Consider the following 26152-nt stretch of genomic DNA (forward strand, 5'->3'; position numbering starts at 1 on the left):
GCCTTCTCAAGAATTTCTCTCCAGTCGTCCTTATCTACCGCCTTCCTCCGCCAAGCACGTAATCTCATTTTACTCATGTCTTCATTGATGATATCAAGGTACCTTGTTCTGGGTCTTCCTCTTCTTTAAACAATAATAATAAATAAACAAAATAAACAATAAACAAATAGCTTTTTAAGTGCGTATACACGGCGTACCGCGTACTTAAAAAGCTGAATACTGAATGGTGGTTCCAAAAGTGAAATTTATCCAGTTGTTGTTCGAGGATTGAGTTTATTCTATTGTGAATAATATAAAATAAAGAAATGAAGGACACAAGAAATATATGGAAAGAAGAACCAGAGCCAGCTACGAAGATGCAAGATGGAGGGCCGATAAAATATGCCGAACAGAGAAAAGAAAATACGAAAAATGGTAACAGAAAATGGAAGAAAATTTTCAAAGCAGCTATATAACAGAAGCATATAAATATCTACCCAATTTAAGAGAAGTATACAAACCCTGAACAAATCTATGTAGAAATAAAGAAGCACAGATGACCAGTGATCCAAAAGAAATAAAATCAGTCTGGAAAACCCATTTCCAAACTCTCCTAGGGACGCAAGAAAATGAAGAGATACTGAAAATATAGAACCCCTAACAATGGAAGAGGTAAAACAAGCAATAAGAGCACAACTAACTGAAATATTGTTGGGGAATATCAAATCGATGCTACACTTCTGACACCGTTCAACCGGACACTTGAATATGTGATAAGACCGCTGAATATAGCTGCTACAGCAGATTGCCGCCTATGCCGATGACATTAGCATTGTGTCTTTCAGAACAGAAATATATTTACAATTAAAAACAGAGGCAGAAGAGACCTGATTATAAATAAATATTCAAAAGGCAAAAAAGCTAACACAGGCAAGAGCTATGGGAAACAGACGCACAGTTGAAATGGAGGACGATATTAAAACTGTAGAAAGTTTCAAATATCTGGGAGTTGCATTAAACACGGATAGAAGAACCTCCAGAAGGACAGCAAAGCTTATTTTTCACTAGCTCACATATTCCGCTCCAAAACACACACTGGAGATCAAAAATCAGGGTCTACAACACTATTATCAGACCAATAGTACGTTGTGGATGCGAGACATGGATGATGACAAAAATCACAAAACGAAAGCTGCAAGTCTTCGAAAGAAAACTCCTAAGGAAGATATTTATACCTATTAACAAAAACGTAGTATGGAGATCCAGGTACAACCATGAACTCTACCAACTGTTCAAACAGGCACCGATCTCAGAATTCGTTAAACTTTAGAGACTTCGATGGGCTAGTCATGTAGTGAGAATGGAGACCAAAAGATTATCAAAAAAAGCCCTAGATAGTAAAATGCAGGATGCAAGGCCAAAAGGAAGGCCACGAAAAAGGTGGGAGGATGAGAGTGGCAGCTGACGCGCAAAATTTGCTAGACGTAAGAACCTGGAGAAGATCGGCGCGAGACCAGCAAGGTTGGAGACATAGTTTAGAGGAGGCCAAAACTCAATTTGATAAAAACTGATAATTCCGCAGTCTTGAAACTTTTATGGAGATGTTTTTTTCGGTAATAAATATAATGTAGCTGTTGCCACTGATTATTCAAATTTTGATATAATTCGTATTCAGCGAGGTCGAAATCCTTCCAATACCGATTTATGTCCAATTAATTTAAATTTTCTAAAATTTTGGACCAGCATATTGAATTCGCCATTTTGGATTTTTCAACTTTGACATCAAATCCGTAATCAACGAGGTCAAAAACTTGACAGTGCCTATTTATGTCAAAATAATCTGAAATATATAAAATTTGATTTGCAATATTGGATCGGCCATTTTAAATTTTTTAATTTTGACATTAAATTTGTAATCAGAAAGGTTGAAAACCTTATAGTACACATTTCTATCCAAATACATTTAGACTATTGTTCTACCTTTTCCCGTTTTCAGCAATTCGTTCACTGTATGCCGGCTTATTTATTTTCTATTTTATTAAATACTATACATAGTCTTCTACTTCTTCTTCTTCGCGCGACTAGGATTACTCCTGTTTGTCTGCCTCTTATTCTGTTTCAGTTGTTGTTGGCTGTACTTATCTTTTCATCTTTTTGGCGGCCTTCCTACGGGTCATCTGCTATACGGCTTGTTGTTTTTACAGATGTTCACTAATCTATGGTCCCATTCGGTTTACATGTTCATTCCAGTTTTTTTTTCTTGTTTTTATCCACCTGTTAATATTTTGAATTTTGTATTGTTCGCGTATACTTCTGTTGGTTTGTCTGTCTCTTAATGATATTCCCGCTATTGATCTTAGTACTTACATTTCGATATTGTTGGTTTGTTGTTTCGTCTTTCTTGTATCGGTCCTTGTCTCCGCTGCATATGTTAGGATTGGTCTTACTGTTGTCTTGTATACTTTCATTTTGCTTTCCGTGGTCAGATATTTGTTTCTCCATATGGTTTTTTGCTTGCCGCTTTTGATGCTTGCCTTGTGGTCTCTGTTTTTATATCCCTGTCTCTACTCCTAGGTAATTGAATTTCATTACTTGTTCTACAATTTTGCCGTCTATTTTTAGTTTGCATCTACGCGGCTCTTTACTGATCACTATAAATTTAGTTTTTTCTATATAAATATTCTAAATACTCTAGTAAGAATATTAAAATTTCAAAATATTCAAATTTGTATACCCGTACTTCGTTTATTGGCGGAACAATATCTCTTTGACGGTTTGCCTCTTCGGAAACATTCCTTTGTTGTATAAGCTCCTTATCTATGAAAGAACAACGTGGTTTAACTGAAACATCTTTTAAAAGTTAGGTATCTACATTTGGGAACTACAATTCTCATTACATCAATAGTTCCTGACTTTTGCATTAAGATCACCATTTAAACGCATTATTTTTCTTTCCGTATTTTTAAGAGCCTTCTGTATGTCTTTATAAAATTTTTAAATTTGGTCGACTTCACAATTCGATGTTAGGGTATAAAAATAAAGAGTGGGAGTCTTACTGATTCCAAAAATATTTCCCTACAGGATTTACTCACACATTACTCTCATCTTGATGTTTATGTTCAATCCAAAGCTCAAAAACTTACGTAATGGAATTACCAACAACAAATAGAGTTCATTTAATCAATTTTGGAACGATCACAAATGGATGCCAAATTTTCGGGCAGGATCATATTCGTCGACGAATTTGATTTTTACGTTATAGCATTGTTTTTTATAAGCGTGCCAAAATTGTACCACTGATAATTTGTCACTGTTGGTTACAGATTTTTAGCTGTGAGCATCATTGTTCTATTTTTTTCTAAAATGCCTACAACCACGGTTAATGATGCTCGCTATCATTACATAATAATTCAGTTGTTGTATCCAAACTGTAAGATAAAGATTTAAAGAACATATAGTTTAAACTGTGCAATTAGAGTAAAAAAAAATTCAAAAAATAATTGTATCAATTCTTGATAGTGCAATTTCACATTTTAGTAATTCATACTGACTGCCAAAAAAACTGCCTAACATAAGACTCTCTCAGCCATATAGTTACATTTGGAAGTCTATCACCTAATGTTTACCCCAACATCATCGCTCCATAGCTCCCTGAGTTACTCCGACATTGTCTTTACCTTCATTACCTTCATTATTATTTACCACGAATCAAGTATTTATTTCTTATATTGTTCAATACATCATAGCTATAGAAATTATCATTTACCAAAACTTTTTATTTCAGACAATAAGTGGGTTCATTATGAATTAATAAATAATTTCACTACAACATAAACGATATGGACTCATCAACCCTCCCGTACCAATCCCATTTCGGATATACGTCATCCGATATGAGTTGGTCCTACGCTTCCAATATTACACCGATGAAGCAGATTGAAGGTTTGTATAATCTATTTAGTACTTTAAAATTTAAAAGAAAATTTCGAAAAAGGCTCTCATTTTATTTTGAAAATTTTTCTAGTTCTAGTTTCAAAAAAGTTAATTACTTTCAAATCATTTAAAGTGACAACTTTCTCTCAAACTATTTAATTTTTTCTGAAATTTTCGAAAAACTGGTATTTTACTATTTTAACATTAGTCCATTTCAAAATTTCCCAAAGGTTTATTTGTTTTAAGAAATTATGAATTAATTAAGGCAAAGAAAGAATGTTCATGACTTCTCGAAAAGTTACTGTTTGCTGTCGATTTTGGTATGACGTAGTCATCGATCAATATTTCTTTGAGAACAATGTTGGCCATGCCGTCACCGGCAACATAAGGGCTAATTTCGATGGTACCACCATCGAAAATGTGCATCAAAATTCTTAATATTATTTGTTATACACAAAAAAACGACAAGCAATTGAAGGGCTTGGAAGGTGAAGATGTTATGTTACATTTGCTTGAAAATTGGGATATCTATATGGATGAAGGCGTTATCTGTTATTATTTCTCATAGCACTATCTCCCATTCACTTCTAGCCATAACTTAGTATTTATTCAGCTGGTGAAGGGGTTATGATACACTAATATGCAGAATGTTTGGAGGGAGAAGGTGCCATGTGTCTTCAGCATGCACATAACACCTTCATCCACTTAGTCACTGTGCTTTGTTGACATTGTAAAATAAAGTGCAAGATGAGAAGAAGTAAACAAATATTAGAATTGGCTCTTAAACAGGCAAAAAAAAAGTTATGAAGGTAAGCTTGATGAAATAACTAACCTAAAATAATATACTATAGTAAATTACCATTACAAATAAATTAAAATATTGTTTTTCTCACATCAAATATCATCTCACATCATTTTCGACGATCCATCAAGTGATGAATATGTACTGGACTCAGATATCGTTAGTGATAGTGAGGATAATGGTGATGATGATTATAAGATGTGCTCGCATTTCCTCTTCTAGAAGGTTTCTTTCTTGTCGAGATAAAACTAATTTTATAGAATCCCCTTCAACAAAAATACATGCACAGTCTGATGTGGAAAGTGATGTGGTAAACCTACAAATTCCCATTTCAATTACAAACAGCAGGTGTGTTGAGGATAGAGTGGTGAGTAGCCCTATTCATAGTGACCAGGCTCATTTAGATGTAGAACCACAAGTAAAAAAACAAAAATTGTCCAGGAAATGACAGAAAACCAAACAACAATGGAAAATAAATGTGGCTGCTAAAGCAAGAGCATGTAGAGAAAGGTACTTACCTCGTAAAGGTGTAGTTATTCCTGCCAAGCACATTAATGAGGATAATATTATTTGTAATGAAAAGTGTCGATTAAAATGTTCAACTAGGATTAACCAGGATAGAAGAGTATCAATTTTTAATGACTTCTATAAACATGATATTAACGAAAAAAATGTAATTCTTTTTAAATCAATTTCCATAAGTGAACCTCAGCGAAAACATAAGGGTGCAAACAGACATAAAACTGCATCTTTTAAGTACAGTATTACAGTAAATGGAACTCATGTGCCAACTTGTAAATCAGCACTAATGTCATTGTACCAAATAGGCAGAAAGAAAGTATTTCTTATCCAAAACCAGATAAAAAAAGGTTTGTCAGCGCCGGAGTTAGACAAACGGAGCAAGCATAACAACAGGCCTACTAAACTTGGTCCAGATGTAAAAAAATATGTTGAGAGTTGTCTTATTATTCTAGAGCCAACAATCCAAACAAAAAATACTTATCACCGTTGTTGTCCGTACCTAAAATGTACAAACTTTACATTGAACAATGCAGACTAGACCAAGTTCAGACGAATCAGACGAATTCTTAGTAAAAGAGTCCATGTACAGATTTATTTATGATTATGAGTTCAATTTATCCATTGGACAACCTAAGAGTGATACATGTAGTACATGTGATAGTGGACAATGTTCAGAAGAACATATTGATTTTTATAAAGCTGTATTTAAGGCTCAAAAAGCTGACAGGGAAAGTGCCAATATGTTGAACGATGTTGCATATGTCACTATGGATCTGCAACAGACTATGCCATTGCCTCGTTTGTCCACATCAAAAAGCTTTTTATAAAAGACAGATGCGGTTTTACAATCTCGGCCTGCATATAATTTAAAAAAATGTAGACAGGGGCCTATTTTTTACCTGAAAAAAAAAAATGTAGCAAATCGTGGCAGTACAGAAGTTGCAAGTTCACTGTTGAGTGCGGTTGACAGCCTAATTTATTCTTACCAGATGAGTATCGACAGATAATACTGCAAACAACCAAAGGAAACCAGGTTATAAATATGGAACCCCATTTTAGGAATATTGAGGAATTAGCTACATCTCTAAAACTAGTAATCCGGAAAAAGATTCTTCTTGGAGAGACTGTTCAATTTAGAGATGGCATCAAATGGATAAGGGTAGATGAATTTGGTAGTTATCTGTTTAAATATAGCTACAACCCCAATATGCCGTTCAAGAAAGTGAATATTCGACGTTATAGGTCTATCAATAAGACAAATAAAACTGTGTGTTATATCCCCAAACTTTGTAGTTCCAAGAATAAACAAGAAGATTGGCAGTTTGTGTGCAGAGCAAAAAGAAGACATAAAGCAGTTATTGCCATATGTACCCCTTGAACACAGATGGTATTACGAAGCAATTTTGCAGGGCAATTAAAAAGGGTAGCGTCCTACATGTTTGTATACCATTTTTGCATTGACTAACAGAATGTTATTTTGATTTATTTTAAGTAAAATATTAGCTCTAATTTGTGACTTTGGCTTGTCTTCTGATCTACACATAGCACCATGTACTTGTTTTCATGTACCCTACATCCTAATAGGTTGGTGGACAAAGGTGCAATTTACATATTTGAATTTTTTTTAAAGGGTGAAATGTATTATTTTTCAAAAAAAAATTGCTCGCAAGAACTTTTGTTATCCAAAAGATTCTAGATTCAAAATTTAAGTTTTTTTAACAGGTTCTATATTAATTTAAAAAAATTTTCAAACTCACAACACTGGTTTTTCGGTAATCAACGTTAACCATACAATCTCGAGTTATTCTTTCCTGAACATTTATTATTACAAAAGTAATATGAATTATACATTAACATTTACCAAATATGAATACCAATTTTTTTGTACCATTTAATGGTTTTACAGCTACATGTATAATATAGCATGTATAGAAGCGATCAAAGCGATTGATGCCACACATACAACTGTTGCATTCTATACTGAGAAGATATTATTCCCAATCTAAATTCAGTAGATATATAATAGACATTTCTTTTATTTTTCCATCCTCCTACCATTAATTCGGAAGAGTATACCATCAACACTCTACTGTTCAACATTTATGTAAAAAATATATTTCAGCTTGCACAACAGAACGCAAAAAGGCATCAAAATTAATGGTCTTTCTATTAATAACCGATGAGGTTGATTGCGATACAGCCATAATAGAGGAGCTGCAAGATTTGGTGAATGTCATAAATGGAGAGGGAGAGGAGTACGGGATTAACATTAAAATAGCAAAAACCAAATTTATGATAACCAGCAGACAACCTCATATGGAAGCTCTTCTTCTTGTTAGTTCAGTCATTAAACAGCAAGTGGGTCTATTACCTGGAAGTGAAGATAAGAATAGCAATGGCTAGAAACGCCTTCATTAAATTTAATAAATACTTTCTTTGCCATGAAGTTCTCTCAACCCTTAAAATCCAGGTCTTGAAATGCTACATAATATGCCATTCCTAATGTACAGAACTGAGAATGGTCTGAAAGTGAGATCGGTACTCAAAGAAGCAGAATGTGTTTTTTATTTGTTATTTTTGATGATTTTTATGATTTTATAAGAATAAAAAAATCTTAGTTTTGTATTTCAGCAGTCAAAACCACTTTAATTCAGTTGACTCATTGACAATATTGGTCAGTGGTGTACAATTCAATTGTTTTTTATTGACTTGATTTAATACTGTAACAAAATAAATGTCCACAATCTATCTATCTATATAAGGATTTTTACAGCTATCGCCGTCTGCCTTATTTCAGCCAACGTCTCCAGTCCTTTCTGTTCTGCCATTCTCCATCTCTAGAGTCTCGTCTTTCCATGGCCTCGTCCACTTCATCCCTCCATGATCTTCGGAGTCTACCTCTTTTCCTCCTTCCTATTGGGCTCCAATCAAAAATCTTTGCTATCCACCTTGTATGATCTGTTCTTCTCACATGTCCATACGAAATTAAACGTTTTTCTTCGATGTAGGTGAGTATGTCTTGTTCTACTGCCATTCTGCGTTTTATCTCCTCATTTCTGATGCGATCCATTTTTGTCACTCTGCAGCTTCTTCTCATCAACTACATTTCATTTCAGTTGCTGTGATTTTGGACCTGTTTCGTTTATTTATTACCCAATTCTCTGCTCCATAGGTCATTATACTGCGTACCAAGGTGTTATAAATTCTCATCTTTGTATTTCTGGTAATCTGTCTATCCCACAGTACCCCTTTCATTTGTTTAATACATGTTCTTGTCTGTGCTAATCTGCTGGTTATATCGTGCTTTGTGGTTCCATTTTTTAAGAGTATGAATCCTAAATATTTGAATTTGTCAGTGCCGTTAATTTCCCTATTATCGTTCATTTCCAAGTTTCTCACTGGTTCTTGCTCTGTTGTTAAATATTCCGTCTTTTCTAGATTTATTTCCAGTCCATTTTTTTGTGTATTCCTTTTCTAATTTTCGGAGCATATACCACAGATATTCTTCATCTTGAGCCGTTACCACTTGGTCATCTGCAAAGCTTAATGTGTACAAGAAGTTGTCCCGGATTGGTATTCCCATCCCTTCACATTTCCTTTTCCATGGTTTTAATATTTGTTCGAGGAATATCTTGAACAGTGTCGGAGATGTAGAGCATTCCAGCAATAAGCCTTTTGTGGTCTTAAATTCGTTTTAGTATTTATTGCCGGTTTTAACTCTTACCTTGTTGTTGTTGTAAAGGTTTTTTACGGCTTCTATTAACCTCTGAGTTATTCCGATTTCCTTCATCGTATTCCATAGTTGTTTTCTGGGGACCGTGTCATATGCTTTTTTTAACTGATCTATTTTTTGCCATTTTTTTTTCAATTAATTGTTGGAATGTATACACGTGGTCTATGCAAGATCTTCCTGCCGTGAACCTTGCCTGATCTTCTCCGATTTTATTTGAGATGGATTTTCACAATAGTGATTAGTGATAGTGAATAGTGATAGAATGTCCACAATAGTGATTCTAAATTTTATGGTTAGATAGTATCAAATTTTCATATTTCTAATGTCTATTGTTAAACATATATTCCAAAAATACTTACATTCTTTTAACTACGTAAAGTTTTACCAACCAGAGGGAAAAAGACGATTCAAGGCGTTGCGATACCGGAGCAGTCGGCTAATTACCTCGCACTCGACGCAAAAGAATTTCTCTAAATCAAACGGTCTCATTAGTTAAACACATTGCATATTTGTAAGCCCGTCATTTGATTTATATTGGCCGAAAACCGTATTTATGTGCCATGAAATATGAGAAGATGATTAATAGCAGCTATGCTTTTTTAAGCCGATAGTAATTTAGGTGAAAAAAGAACGATTAGAGCGAAACTTCAATCTTGGCAACGAAATAAAGACCGGGAAATCCATGAATAATAAACGATTTTGCGTCCTTTCAAGTTTTGGAAACATAGTTTTCAATTTAACGGACAGTTGTCGTTTGTTTTGTGTTTATTTTCATGTATGTGTGTCAAAACTGCCTATCAGTAGGTATATCAAAATAAAATGTTACTTCCTCCTGTGACAGTTACGTTAGTATCAATATATAAGCCAGAAACAAAAATTTGTAAATAGCATTTCATTAAGAAATAAATACTTCAAAACACTTGGGTGTAAATGAATTATTATTTTATTATTATAATCTTTTCATACCTATTTACCGCTGCCAATATATCTGTCTATAATACTTGGTAATGTATCAATAAATTGTTGACTTCTTTTATTTCAAAGTATGTTCGAAACAAATTTATTGAGTGTTGATTTACATATATTTATTTTTCTAGAAACCTATTTTTCCTTATATGGTCGTCGCTTTTATTAATTTTTGTTGAAATTTTTGTGTTCCAATTTTTATACTGATTGATCAACCACCTTAGGTTATTAGCGTATTGGTAACTTATTAGTGCTTGAATTATTTTTTTGTTAAATATTTGGAAAAAATCTCTTTTATGTTAAAGTTATATGTTTATTTATATAAACTTTGTAAACATTTCTTTTTTTTTGCAAGGGGGTCTTTATAGGACCCCGTGTTAATATGATCACACTAGGAGTATATGAGGTACAAAAATACTCTTTTTAATAAAAATTTATTTTTGATTACATTTTATGAAAAGTTCCGAAACAAGCATCGATACATAGCCCGACGTTACAGTTTCCACATTGTATTCGAATAGTTTTTTTGCAGCCAAATCCACAGCACCGTCTTCTGGTACAAGACTGCACCAAATGATTTCTTCTATCGTCTTATCCCTAGTTAGGAACGCACGATGTTCATTGATGATTGAAAAACATCAATGGTCGATGTTTTGCCATCGATATTTAGGTATTGTTTAAATCGATGTTAAATGGAAACATCTAACACCATTTCAGTATAGATTACTGATTTCACTAGCTGGTCATTTATATTATAACACGCTTATTAAAGATACCAGGTAAATACCAGCAATGAAACAGGATAAAAGGAAAGCTGCTATCAAAACTGTTATTTTTCAAGATATTGATAAGCATTCTTTGTTTTTTTTTTAATAATTTGGTTGTGTTTAATATATCTATCAAGAGATCATTTTTAATTGTTTATTATTAGGTTAATATTACACGGTTACACCATGTTTTTCAGATATTAAAACACTTTTATATAATACTTATTTAATTTAATATTTTCCCATTATTCAACATTTGTAAAAAATTCGATGTTTCTATGACATCGATGTTTTCTTTTTTATCTTGTTGACAAATACACTAGTAATCTTGTCAAAATTGTGGAGTGTTTTTTTAGAAAATAAGATGTACCCTTTTTCGTTTGTTAGGAACCTTTAGAAAAATTTGTTTCTTTCAATTAAAGCATCAAAACTAGTTACAACATTATCATCATCACCATTATTTATCTATCTATCCATCGCCTTCCTCTGCCAAGCAAGTCTTCCAATATTTCTCATGTCTTCATCGATGTTGTTAAGGAACCTTTTTCTTTGTCTTCCACTTCTTTTCTGACCATTGGGTCTATCAAGGATCGTTTTTCTAGCTGGATCATTTTGTTCTATCCGCATTACATGCGCTATCCACCTCAGACGTCCTATCTATGAATTGTGCAATATCTGGCTCTTGGTAATTTCTATAAACTTCGAAGTTGTATTGTCTTTTCCATACTCCATTGTCATTTACCGCTCCATAAATTTAATAGTACCTTTCTTTTGAAACATCCTAACATGTTCATTACTTTTTGTTATTAGAGTACAGGTTTCTGAAACATGTGTTAGGACTGGGAGTATTATTGTTTTGTAGAGTTTTACCTTTGTATTTCTCAATATAGAATTTAGAAGGAGATTGAGCCCAAAAACGTATCTGTTGGCCGTGCAAATTCTGCGATAGTATTGTTTTCAGTGTTAAGTTCTCAGTGCACTGCATCGATGATGTCGTTTTCTACAACAAGTGGCCGTAGGATTTGTAGTTGCATGCTTATTTGGGATAGAGGCCAACAACCTATTCCTCTAAAAAAGCATATGCTACGAAATCTCGCAACCCCGGATAAGATCGTAATTGATCGTATTTTATTATATATATAATATTATGTGTATATATATAATATATATAATATTAAATATATATACAAAAGGAACATTTTTATATTCGAGAGAGGAAGAGAGAGAAAATATATCTTCTGTCTCTTTCTTGCTCATTATCTTACATATGTAATGATTTCACAGATTCACTCCCATACAAATTTCCAACGTGGAGCGCGCGTATAGAAGTATACCTTCAAAAATTCTCCTATACCCTGGAACTCCCCTTCATGATGGCTATGCTCCCTACTCGTCCTTAAACTCTTTTGTTTGGACTTTTCTACTACCAAACTGTGTTTTTATTGTAAGATATTACCTAGCCCACCAAATTGGAACAGTAACGCAGAGGAAACTTCGATTGGGATGCTTGAAGCAGCATCTGCTCTACAGAGTACCTAGGGAGCAGATATGGGTTAATTCTTGCCAAGATCCAAACCTGCTTAAGGTGACAGTGTCACCTTTTAAACACTTTTTATACGGGCTTGAGGGCAACTGTCCTGCTTTTAAGATTCACCAAATAGCAACACAGACAGAGTTACAGTAAACCTTAAAGGTTAGATATAGGATGATCTTATTTATATAGGTTTAATAGGTCAGTATCGTTTTCGTTTTCTATATAATCTAAATAAGAAATAAATATTGGCTTATATAAATCGCTATTAACAATAACTGATTAAGTCAAAACTATAAATTATTAATCCAGTTATTTTGTTCTAGCTTGTCTCCAAAGTGCCGGAAAAGACCGAAAAGCTTACTCACCTTTAGACCAAGCCGACGCATTATCATTGGATGAAAATGACGGAAGTAGAACAGAAAATAATAACAGAACGACAGCTCATAATAAGAACCACTCCAAGTAAGAATTAAATAAAATATGTTATTGTATAGTGTTCATAAAATTATCTACACATATTACTAAATGATAATTCGAATTAAAGTATTGAAATTATGTATCCATCATATCTTTTAACCAAATAGTGGCAATAAAAGTTTGGGGTTTGGAATATGGAACTTTTTTTCTGTGACAATAAATATCTAATAATGTAAAAGAAGCGATACAACTCCAATTTCTGTTTAAAAATTGCATTTCGACTACAGTATACTTAGCTTTTTGTTATTTGTCCACTTATCTATGTTTCTCACGAAGTGGTCAAAATTACGGAAGCACAATCTGCTCTGGATAACATAAAATTGTAAACAACATTTTTACAAAGTACACATCTGCTTCTTAGGGTGCCTGTCCGCTCCAAACTTTCTTAGGGTGCCTGTCCGTTCCGAACGTTGGCGATCATTCTGGTTATGATGACTTTGTTGGTTGCTATACGGAATAGCTGTGTTGAGGTCTTTCTATACCATGCTCTCAGGTTAGCAAGCCAGGATATTCTTCTTCGTCCTTGGGCCCTTTTTCCTTCAATTTTACCCTGCAAAATGAATTGGAGTAACTCATATCTGCCTTAATTTCTCATTATATGTCCCAAGACTGCAGCTTACGGCCCTTCACGATGTTGACCAAATCCTCGGTTGTGTTCATTCTCCGTAGTACTTCTTCATTGGTGACTTTGTCAATCCATGGTATCTTCAGGATCCTTCTATATTATCTACTACTATGTACTATGATCCATTGGTATTTTTCTTGCCTTGTATATTTAATTAAATATTTCAGTTATTATTTTTATTTGTTTTGCATCTAATAGCTTCAGCAGTTTTGCAGGAATTTCATCAAGTCCCGGTGCCATTCCAGCCTTCAATTGTCTGACGGCTGCCGTTATTTCTTCTGGTAGGATTTGGTCGGGACCTGAATTTTCTTCAATGTTGGGTTCTTGTATTGTTCTAAGGTCGTGGAAAAGTTTCTCTAAGTATGTTTTGACATATGTACAGCTGTTCCTATACCTCTTATTTACCAACATGTAATCAATCTGATTTCTTACAATCCTTCTCACAGAATCCTGTGGAGATTTCCAGATGTACAATTTCCTTGGGTATAGCTTAAACCAGGTGTTTATTATTACTAATTGATTTGCTTCCGCAAAAATCTCCAATGTATCTCCCCGATCGTTCCGCTTTCCTAGTCCAAATGGTCCAACTCGTTGTGTCCATCTATTAAGAATTGAATTGGTGTCATGTAGAATTTTACCGTTAATATCTCTATAACTTTTTATGCTTGGTTTCATTTTTGACGGCTACTATTCAACGACTTGCAGTATTTTATTATTTCATTTTTTTGAAATAAACTTGGTATTTCTTTTAACGTTTTCTGTTCGTACTCTTCCTTATTCTTTTTTTTTATTAAGAAAAAACATATAATCGTATTAAACTAATAATTCTAATGCTCAGAACATGACTGTACTCACTCTCAGACATACCTACTCGAAGAAAAGTCATTTTGGATACAGTGTGAATACCAAGTTTTTGTAATTCTTGTTCAATTATTTCGTTAGGGATTGTAGGACATGCATTACATATTAGAAGTCTCTGGGCTGGAGAAATTAATCTTCTTACTTCGACTTGACATCCATTTATTTCGATATATTTATAAGAATGAAAAAGAGCAGTAATAGTGTTTTTTGAAGAGAGGTATATGCATATCCTATTGTTAGCAATTCTGGAGGCAAAAAGTACACTAATTGGACCCACTAGTGATCCAACAGCTACGACGTAATCATGGATTGTTGTATCTTGAATGCTGGAAATGACTATTGCTTGTTGTTTTGTTGGATGTTTAAAATAATTTACGACATCTGAGTACTGTGTTTAGTGGAGTTGTGAGTAGTATTATTGTTGTATGAAGTCATTTTATTAATTTTCTTGATCGGAAGTTGAGCCGATCCTGTAACCGGTCCAAAAAACTGGTCAAGACCCAACTGGAATTTTTGTTATCTCTTTACGTAGGTATTATTTAAAAGTTATTGTCTTGTTGTTACACAAATAATACGAAAAGAAGTACTACTCACTTGAGATAATATTGTCAGCACTAACTAATCCACTTAAATGTGTAGTAGAGATATAAAATATTAAATTATGGTTTGTTTTTACCATTTAAAATGACTATATTTCGGGAAAGCTGGTAACGTAGTAGATTTGATCGCTATCAGGGCCGAACTCTCTTCCTTATTCTTTCTTCGTGCAATTTGTTGCATTGTCAAACCATTGACTAATTTTTTCTACCCTCTCGTATTTTTATCCATAGCTAGTTAATATCTTCTTCTTCCTTTACGTTTTTTGTCTTTATTTTATCGTCCATTTACTCTCTGTATACATTTGCTATGTCTGGATCTTCTAGTTTGTGAATATTAATTGTTTCTTTCCTTTTTCCGATCTTTTTTTTATTGGATATTCTTTCTTTAAATCGTGACTTAACCAAATAGTGATACTATTTGCTCCTGAAAGACCCAACAACTAATAGGATGGAACAGTGTCTTGTATCAACGATTATAATATGATCTAATTGGTTATCATTTCATTATCAGGAGATTTCCAAATTCCCTTATGTACCTATGTCTTTGTAAGGAAATCGTGTCCCACCTACTACCATGTTCTTGGTCATAGCAAGGTTTATGAGTCTCATTTCGTTGTCATTTTAGTCTGCGTGTAGGCTCTCTTTACCGATAGTGAGAGAAAATATATTCTCTTTTCCGACTTTGGATTTAAAGTCTCCTGCTAATATTTTATCATCATTTTTTGGATACTTATCGTGCTCTCGGACCAGTGCTTCATGGAACATGTCTTTTTCAGCGTCCTCTTTCTTTTCGTATATCTTAATAAATCTTAAGTTTTTGTAGATTTCTTTCATCGTTAGATACATTTGAAAAAGGTAGGTAATAAAAAAAATTCAGTAAACTTTTACTTTAGATGATTTTTTTTTATTTATTATTATTGTTTTTTGCTTATTTGATTTTTTATTGTTTTTTTACTATCTTGTGTACGTTATATTTCTGGTTTTGTTGCTTTTCTTTGGTTGATGGTTGATCCTACCTCAGTTTTAATTTAATTTACCTTTCTTGCGTGTTTGTTTGTTTCGTTCTCAGTTGCTTTTCTTGATGCTACAAATAGAGGGTGAGATGTACTGGATTCCATACTCATAAATCTTAATTATTTGTATATACTTTATATAGTAACGTTTGTTCTTCATAAATATTAATTAATTGACTTATTAATAACTTAAAAACATTCAGTCTGTTTATGTAAGTATAGTTTCAAACAAGCGAAACCGTTAACCAAAACAAAGGTGTCGTTGTACTATTTGTAATAGTAACCTTGACATTGACTCGTTTTACAAGTACTTACTTTATCGTTTAATATTTCTTTCATGAACCAAACTACGATTTATATTTCGAGAATGGATTTGCTGAAGGAGGAATAATATTGCCCAAGATTTTGACAGACTAACGATCTTTTTTATTTAGCTGGAGCTTATTTTTAGCTCAGGAATAAAGTGTATAATGATGGAATGTTTTAAAAGATCTGTTATTACTCTTATATAATGCTTTATACACTCTAGATTAACTACTGTTATCTAAAATTAAGATTCTCCTTATTTTTACTTCCTTATTTATCTGTTATTTATCTCACTATCTGCCAACGACCTCTAGGGCATGTAGTGCTGTTATATACTACTCTAATAAATTAACGCACCTCCTCAAACATACCATAATTTTTAATCTATTTTTCTTTTGAATCCTTCTTGAACTTCATTTCAATGATTCTTTTTCGCATTGCAGATCTATTTCTAAGTAATTATCATATTATTGTTTTCGGAGAAATTTCAACGTTTTATCTATATACGGGGTGTAAAAATAAAGTTAATTTTTCATCTTGACAACAACAGCCTGTGGAATTTATTAAAAGCAAACGCTACATCTTATTAGTATTTCGAGGTAGCTTCATTTTTTCAACATATTTTCATATATTTCACATATCACATATTTTCAACATAATAAGGACGAGAAAGACTCGCAACACCACGTCAAGATCAGTTTATCAGGCTTCGTGCTATAAGAGAATGTTTTGTCACAATGAGATATTTACAAATACAAGTGGCAGATGTTTATAATATTCAAATTAGTAAAAACACTATACAAAGGCATCTTGCTGAACAAGATGTGCATGTAAGGATACCAGTCAGAGAACCAGCTTTAAACATATTTATATCATCGTAGAAGTAGATTACAATTTGCCAGAGAGCACCTTGACAAGAATGTTGATGACTGGGAGCACGTGTTATTCACTGATAAATCGAATCGAAGTATTGCTTATAATAGCTCAGATAGATGTGTGAGAGTTATTTGACGGCTAAGAAAACGCTACACACAGTGCAACATACGACCTATTACTTTATTCAATCGAGGATCTGTAATGTTTTGTGTAGGAATATCTCTTACAGCTCAAACTGACCTTGTTGCTTGACGAAGAAGTTCCTTAACAACTGAAAGGTATATTACAGACATTTTCTCTAACTATGTAGTTCCATTTACTCCTTACATAGAAAATAATTTTCTTTTAATGCATGACAACGCTCGACCATATGTTGTACTTGTGGTCGGTAATTATTTGGATGAGATTGGAATACAAACTATGAAATGGCCACCCTGCAGCCCTGATCTAAATCCCATAGAGAATTTGTGGGTTATTAGTTATTCTTGATCTCCAACTCAGGAGCCGACAACTACCACCTTGACGACATAGAAGTTATGGCGAGAGAAGTTCCGGATGCAATTGATCAAGACCAAATACTAAAGTATTTTTGGGACAGGGAATTGTTAAAGATTATGTAGGTTATGCTTTCTTAGGCTTTAGTCGTATTAAATATCAAAAAATTTATGTAAGTAGTGTTTTCTTTGCTCTAAATATTAATAAAAACTTGTTACATTTAAAGTTCTGTATAATCTTTGATAAGAGAGATATCGAGACAATTTTTTTACGAGAATTTTGAGAAAGGATAAAACTATCTCAAAATAATAATAAGATGTAGCGTTTCTGTCTAATGAATTCCAGAGGGTGTTGCAAAAAACACAACTTTATTTTTACACTCACTTTACCGGTAAAATGTTAATATTTTTCACCAACATTAATACGATTTATTAACATATATATTTATATATTTATATATATTTATAAACAATAATGTGATTTATTAAAATAGACCTATAATATGAGAAAAAATCATTAAAATCCAATCATCCGTTCAGAAAAAAAATAGCTTCAAACTTATAGTACATTTAAGGTGGTCCGTTAATTTTACAAAAATTTTTTGGCAATGGTAATGTTTATTACTGATAAATGACTTTGTTTGGAGTTAGGTCTGTTTGTTAACATGGTCCTTATTTTTTTCTCCATTATTTGTCCAGTACACCATCTCCGCGCTGCTCTACCAATTCTTTTGGTCTTTTACTCTAACTTTGGCATAGTTGCTATTGTACAGATTTGTATAAGTACTGTTACGTAATGCGACAGTCCTATTTTAGATAGAATGTGCCACATCTTCCTCTAGTCCACTAAGTCAAAGTCTTCTATTATAATCAATAAAGAAAAGATGCGTCATTATGTTAAATTCTTTGGATATAACTACAATATATCGTCTGTTGTTTGTTCCACAGTGTCCCGTCTGGGAAAAAAACTGGATTGTTCTCAAATTTATGGCAGTAAAATGGCTTTATTGTGGATTATTATGTAATTATTGTGTAATTAGTGATATTATGCAATAACTACTACACGAATCCCTGGTACTAGTTTTATTTAATCCTTTGGCCTTCAGTTACATGTCTAGTTTCCTCTTTGGCAGATTTGGTGTACCAATCCACTTTTATGTAATCTAAAGCCCCAAACGTAACAATGGGTATATTATCTGGACGTCTGTTAAGGCGTAAGTAGTTTCATTTTTACCTTTGATAGTGTTGTAAGTTGAGGACAAGGAGTGATCTTTTTAGCGTATCTGTGGTCTTACTTTTGTTCCTATGTTTTTCTACTTCTACTCTCTTTACATATTTAGTTCTGGTAAAAGTTTTTGACCTTTTGACAAAGTCGTCTGATCTCAATATTCAGTGCTTTATAAATTTCTTTTTCGTGTCATGCTTGTAGCCTTCAGTCATTTTCTTTTCTGAAAGTTAATCCAGTTATCTATTGGTTTCTTCTATCTTTAAACTTTGATAAAATAAAGGCAGATATTGAGCACAGTTTTATTAATTAAATCTTGCCCAAGTACTTTCGCTCCCTAGGGCATCTTCAGGGGCATTTCGTCAATTTTGGGCTATCCAACAATCGCAGAATGTCATAAACATAAAATTCAACATAACACTACACTAAACAAAGACAAACAGTTTAAAGTTATTTAAACTGATATTATTAGATTAAATTATCTAAACTTAGACTAGTTTTTAAATAATTTTAAACTGTTTGTCCTTGTTTAGTGTAGTGTTATGTACAATTTTATGAGTAATTTTATGTTTATGACATTCTGCGATTGTTGGATAGCCCAAAATTGATTAAATACCCCTAAAGATGCTCTAGGGAGCCAAAGTACTTGGGCAAGATTTAATTAATAAAACTGTGCTCGATATTTGCCTTTATTTTCAAAGTTCATTTATTCGAGCATTCAACCTTATATCAATCTTCTATCTTTTTTATCACTTTGATCTTTTCTATCATTTTTTAATACACGTGTTGCTTTTGGCCAGATTCTATTAGGTGTTGTCTAGTCGGTAGTAATCTTACTTTTGAATAAAGTATGACAGACTGTGAGAAAAAAAAACTTTAAGATGTTAATCCAGTCACGAAAATGGTCGTGGACCATAATCTTAATGGTTAGACAGAATAAATAATACTACTGCTACCTGATAAAAACGGAAGAATAAGTAAGAGTCTTGGTGATTTCATCATTATTCCTTTGATCAACATTAGCGAAGCTTTTCCTCAAAAGTGTATTAGTAATTTTCTTGTATTTTTTAAGGAATCATAAGAAACTTAAATTTGTAAAGAAACTTTACTGTATATATTTTTATTGTTTCAGTTCCAATACAACTTCTCCTGCCTTGGCTAACGCTGGTGCAATATTAGAAATGAAACATCTGTGGGACGAATTCCACAGTTTAGGAACAGAGATGATCGTTACGAAAGCTGGAAGAAGAATGTTTCCAACCTTTCAAGTCAAACTTTGCGGACTGGACTTGCATTCGGAGTACATGTTGATGATGGATTTTGTACCAGTAGATGACAAAAGATACCGATACGCCTTTCACAGGTTGGTAATCTATTATATCTTTGCTATATGTGTGTTTAAACAAATTAATTATATTAGGGTCCATGTCCATTTAATTTTTCTTCTATTTTACATCAACTTGCACACTGATTTTTCTGCTGATATGCTACATTGTTACGATAGCCTTGCTACGCCCCTGATAGAATATATTCGACGATTCGAGTTGTAGGTGCGGTGCTCTAGCGGCGATGAGAAATTTCTAGTGAAATCTGAGAGTGAAGCGGAAACATATATAAAGATAAATTAAATAATAGAGAGTTGGTCGATTATATTAATTTGTACAGTTAACTGAATAAATGTTAATTGTAATAATTATTGCAATATTGCGCTTTTGGTTTCAATATATGTATTTATGTGTTCTTAAGTTTTATTTTAAGAAGACCTACAAGTTCTTCAAAAGTATAACAGAAGGTCAACCAACCCCTGTAGAAAAAATGACGCACTACAACTACCTCGGCACCATAATAAATGAAGAATGGACCAACAACCAGGAGATTAGAGCACGTATCGGAAAAGCTAGATCCAGCTTCAATTGGATGGGGGCCTTCCTCAAGAGTCACAACCTCTCTCTTGATACAAAAGTAAGAATGCTGCGATGCTACGTCTTCTCTGTCCTTTTTTATGGTGTTGAATCGTGGACCTTGAACGAAGATATGTGCAGAAAACTGGAAGCATTTGAATTATGGCTATATCGGAATGCTTAAGATCTCGTGGACTGACCGAGTCACAAATGAGGAGGTCCTCAGAAGAATGAATAAGAACCGAGAGGTACTGACCACCATCAAATCCAGATATGTTCTCTTTTAAGCCATCCTTCAAGAAAAAATATTTGTAAAACGAGGTCCAGGAACAAGAAGAACATCTTGGTTAAAGAACCTCAGAATCTGGTTCAATTCAACATCTGTGCAGCTTTTCCGCGCTGCTGCAGATAAGATAAAGATTGCCATGATGATCGCCAACATTCTTAACGGATAGGCACATCAAGAAGAAGAGAAGAAGTTTTATTTCTATTAACATCCCCGGATATAGATATAATAAATAGTAAGAAAACACAAGAACTAGTACAAGAAATAAAATACTAAACCAGACGATAGAAGACGTAAAAGATGTAATAAAGAAACAGAAAAAGCGGATTTCAGAATTCGCGGCCGTAAGTTGATGTCTTGAAGGTCGCTTTGAATTTTACTATTCTAAAAAGACTACTCCCCGACTGGGATTCTCTTCTTTATTCTTTGGGCTATCCTCTCCTTTGTATCACTTGCTAGTTCTACACCCAGCTCCAATTTTTTTTATTTTTTCAAGTTATCAATTTCTTTTTGGATTCACATATTCTTATTTTGTTATAGTTCCAGTTGGGTAATAGCCGGAAAAGCAGATCCTGTATCGCCCCCTCGGATACACGTCCACCCTGATAGTCCTGCTACTGGTGCTCAATGGATGAAACAAACTGTGTCGTTCGATAAACTGAAGTTGACAAATAATCAGTTGGATGACAATGGCCACGTAAGATTTTTTCTATAATATAGTTCTAACTAATTGTATTATGCACTTCTTAATTCGTAAGACATTGTATTCATTTTATTGTGTGCTTTATAGTTTTCATCAACTATTTTTAAATTATTTTTTAATGATATTTGTTTTTGTTTTATTTCAGATTATACTGAATTCCATGCATCGATATCAGCCACGGTTCCATATTGTTTACTTACCTCCAAAAAATTTAAGTTCCGTAGAAGATAATTGCAATGAAAATTTCAAAACATTCGTTTTTTCTGAAACATCATTCACAGCTGTTACAGCGTACCAAAATCATAGGGTAAGTTAAAATTTATCTCCCCGTCTTTTTGATCGTACAAACAATATTAAGAACATAATGTTCTATTGTCTACTAACATCTCTATAATATAGAGAGTATTAATATACCATATCAGCAACAAATTAGCTTCAATTTGCAGCAAGTTTGTGTACTTGCTGTAGATAGACATCTCAATAGTGTTTTTATAGTACATGAAATAAGCTTTGATAAAAGATAAAAAGCTTTGATAAAGCTCTTGCTCCTCATAAAGTTGCAGTCAAGGAAACAACCTTCTGTTCAATAATTGGTTATTTTAATAGCTTCAAAATGTTTAATATATGGACCAAGAAAAATTTCTATCAAATGGTGGCAATTTAAATTTCATATGATCTGTATTGTTTCAGATAACTCAACTTAAAATAGCAAGTAATCCTTTTGCGAAAGGATTTAGAGACTGTGATCCGGACGACAGGTAAGATATATATTTTTTATACAGCCAAAATTGTTTGTAAATAGAAATAAAATATGTAATATGATCTCAATAAAAAAATTATAAAAGAATATTGTTAACACTAAATGATTGGAAATGTCTTTAATATTAGTACGACTATGAAAAATTCTTTAATATCAGTACGAATATTACGATCGGTTTTTATGGTTTCCTAACCTTATTGCATAGTACTTCTTCTTCTTCTTCTTCTAGTGGCGCTACAACCCCTTGTGAGTCTTGGCCTGTTTAACAATGTTCTTCCATTCTGCCCTGTCGGATACTTTCCTTCGCCACTGCCTGATGTTTATGGTTTTAAGATCCCTCTCTACGTCGTCTATCCATCTTTTACGGGGCCTTCCTCTTGTTCTGTTTCCTTGGGGCTTCCATCTCTGGACTACTTGTACAGCTCAATTATCTGGCATTCTTTCTAGGTGACCAAGCCAGTTTAGTCTTTGTGACTTTACAAATCTGACAATATCTGCGTTCTGCATTAGTTCATCCAGCTCGTGGTTCATTTTAATTCACCACGAACCTCAGTTGATTTTCATCAGTGGTTGAGAGCGTCCACGTTTCATATCCATATGTAACCACTGGTCTAATTACTGTTTTGTAGATTCTCAGCTTAGACTCACGATTCAGTAACTTACTTTTCATTAAGCCTTTGTATTCATAAAAGCACTTATTACCGCTAAGAATCTGTGTTTGTATTTCTTGACTGATGTTGTTGTCATTTATTATTGAGCCTAGGTAGGGAAAAGTGGAGGCATATTTGTAGGTATGGTTGTCTACCTTCTGATTCTCATGTTCAGTCGATTTTGTGCACTCCATATATTTTGTTTTGCTTTCATTTATATATAGATCAAACGTAGCAGCTTCTCGTTTCAGTTCTATAACTTTTTCGCTTAATACCCGTTTGTTGCGGCTTATTATGGCAACATCATCCGCATATTTGCATTAATCTTGTATTAATACAGCCGTTTATATCCAGTTTTCTAACAACAGCTTCTAAAGTTAGATTAAAAAGTGTTGTTTATAAGGCATCACCTTGTCTAACTCCATTCTCAATATCAAAGGCCTGCGTCATATCTCCATCTATTCTCACCATAGCTTTGGAACTCTTCAGAGTCATTCGTATAAGTTTAACCAACTTATTGGGTATCCCTAACATAGATAGTTGCTTTAACATCTTTTGTCGATCTACTCCATCAAACGCCTGTTTGAAATCGATATACAAGTTGTAAATAGGTATGTTATATTCAACACATTTTTCATGTATACCTCTTAACATATGTATTTGGTCTATAGTTGACCTCTTTGGTCTAAAGCCACATTGGTATTCACCAATAATCTCCGAAAACGATTCCAGGCGGCTGTATATAATTCCTGATAATATCTTGTAGACGACATTTAAAATTGTTATGCCCCTATAATTTTTGCAGAGTCGTTTGTTTCTCCCTTTGTACATAGGAAGTATGATTCCTACTTTCCAATCTTCTGGGATGACGTGATTATTGCATAATACACGCCTTTTTCTCAGAAAAGCCTTAAACTACTTTTGGAAGTAGGACATTTACCTGCAATGTCAAAAGAAAACCAACATCAGAAGAACATAATCTCGTATCAGAAGAACCATAGCCACAAAAAACCTCTTAGGTTGAGCAGGCGTGTGTAAGCGGGCGGCTGCAGGCTCTTTTATTTTATCAATCAATCAAAAATTTTCACGTATTTCTTAACTACTCATCATAAGTAAAATAAATATGCTGAAATTTAAATAGTTATTGAAGGATAATACCCATCGTATGCCCTCAGTAAAAATGCCTGTCCCATTTTTTCGACAGCATAATTTAAGGAATTAAAGTGTAGTGCAAAAAGTCTACAATAGTTTAAGGTTTTTTTTACTTATCAGCGATACTGGTGTCGGCTTATTCATGACGGCGCGGTTGGCACACGGTTCGTGCAGACCATGACTGCTAGTTTTTTACTGAAGTTTTCTGCTATTGTACTATCATTTTATATTAATTTTCGTACTACTTCTGCCAAGGGCGAATATTTAATGAGTCATGAATTATGAGACTTTTGTCGTAGGATTAAATCCTTTCAATGATTCAATTTCTAATCTTATTTTTGCAGTGGAAGACTTCATTGTGGTTTCTTCGTCTTTACATTCTATTACAAACAATGGATGCTTTTTAAACTGAACAAAGTCTAAAAGAGCAGATTTGTTATTATTGTAGCTGCGACTAAATTCTGAGTAATATTTATTTCTTCGTTTGTCGTCACCTCTGGTGTTATTGGTTCATTATCGTCAGCTTTAGCAAATAGGAATCGAAAGTAGTCTGACAGTATTTTAAAATACTTCTTCTTCTTTGTGTGCCGTGCTTGTATTCAAGCGTTGGCTATCGTCATATTGACAAGCTGATGAAATGATTCTCGGTCGGCAGCTAGATGAAACAGTTCCTCGACCGTTCGACCTGTCCATTGTCTAATGTTACGCAGCCAAGACAGTTGTTTTCTTCCGACCCAACGTTTTCCTTCGATTTTGCCCTGAATGATTAACCGGAGTAAGCGATATTTAGGTCCTCTCATTATATGACCGAAGTATTGGACTTTTCTCATTTTGATGATGTTGATCAATTCTCGTTCTTAGTGCACCTTCTCTAGCACGCGTTCGTTATATATGTGTGCTGTCCACGGGATTCTGAGCATGCGACGGTAACACCATAACTTAAACGCTTCTAATTTGTTAAGATTTTTTATTTTTGTTGTCCAGGTTTCACATCCATAGAACAAAGTGGACCAGACGTAGCACTTCAATACTCTTAGACGTGTGGTCAACGACAGACTTCTACTGCATAATACAGAACGCCAGTTAATAAAGTTTTTCCGTGCGAGTTCTATTCTGGTCGAAATTTCCTCGTCACTTTCAACCCTGCAGTCAATCCAGCTACCCAGATATCTAAAGTGTTCCACCCTTTCCAGGATTTTGTTATCTAATATTAGTACTGAGTCTTCGATATTAATTTTTCCGACCACCATCCATTTTGTTTTTTTTGGGGTTGATTGTTAAGCCCTTTTCAGTGCATTCGTTGTTCACAGCATTCAACAGGGTTTGAAGATCTTCTAGTCTCTCTGCCATTATTGCGGTTTCATCGGCGTATCTGATGTTAATAATTTCACCACCGATCTTAACACCTTCGCGGCGATTATTTAACGCTATTTCAAAAACTGGTTCAGTGTAGGCATTAAACAACATCGGTGACATAACACATCCCTGTCTGACACCACGCTTAATAGAAACTTTAGCTGAAACCTCTTGATCCACCTTAACACAAACGGTCTGATTGTAGTAAAGATTTTATCAAAGGCTTTTTCCAAATCTATAAAACATCCTTAAATATTTTTCCTAAACTCAATGCTCTTTTGTAAGTATTCGCATGAAAAAAAGAGTTTCTCGAGTACCCATACCGTTTCGGAAACCAAACTGCTCATCACCAGTTATCCCCTCACAAATTTTATATATGCGACAATGCAATATTTTCATAAAAATTTTGAGCGTGTGCATTAAACTGATAAGTCGATAGTCGCTACAGTAAAATACTTGAAATACTTAAATATTTTAAGTTACTTCCGTACCTGCCTCATGAAATTACGTGATTTTTTCTCAGAGATCACTTTGATTTCTTTTTCGGGACAATTTTGATACCTTATTTTCTTATAGTATTCTTGGTGAATCTTCATATATTAATTATTAATTTAAATTCTGTATGCAATATC

General features: G+C 33.6%; 1 protein-coding gene across 1 annotated transcript in view; it reads left to right on the top strand.

The window, feature by feature from the left end:
• The window catches only part of org-1 (T-box transcription factor 1), a 75588-nt gene that overhangs the window by 6247 nt on the left and 43189 nt on the right, over positions 1-26152 (top strand). Inside the window, exons 2-7 of the mRNA XM_072527185.1 lie at positions 3764-3921; positions 12560-12698; positions 19845-20075; positions 21440-21596; positions 21748-21909; positions 22293-22360. Of these exons, the coding sequence (XP_072383286.1) occupies positions 3819-3921; positions 12560-12698; positions 19845-20075; positions 21440-21596; positions 21748-21909; positions 22293-22360 (860 nt within the window). The 5' untranslated portion in view covers positions 3764-3818. The remainder of the gene's footprint in view (positions 1-3763; positions 3922-12559; positions 12699-19844; positions 20076-21439; positions 21597-21747; positions 21910-22292; positions 22361-26152) is intronic.

Source organism: Diabrotica undecimpunctata, chromosome 3, assembly GCF_040954645.1.
Source record: "Diabrotica undecimpunctata isolate CICGRU chromosome 3, icDiaUnde3, whole genome shotgun sequence".
In the NCBI taxonomy this organism is placed as follows: Eukaryota; Metazoa; Arthropoda; class Insecta; order Coleoptera; family Chrysomelidae; genus Diabrotica; species Diabrotica undecimpunctata.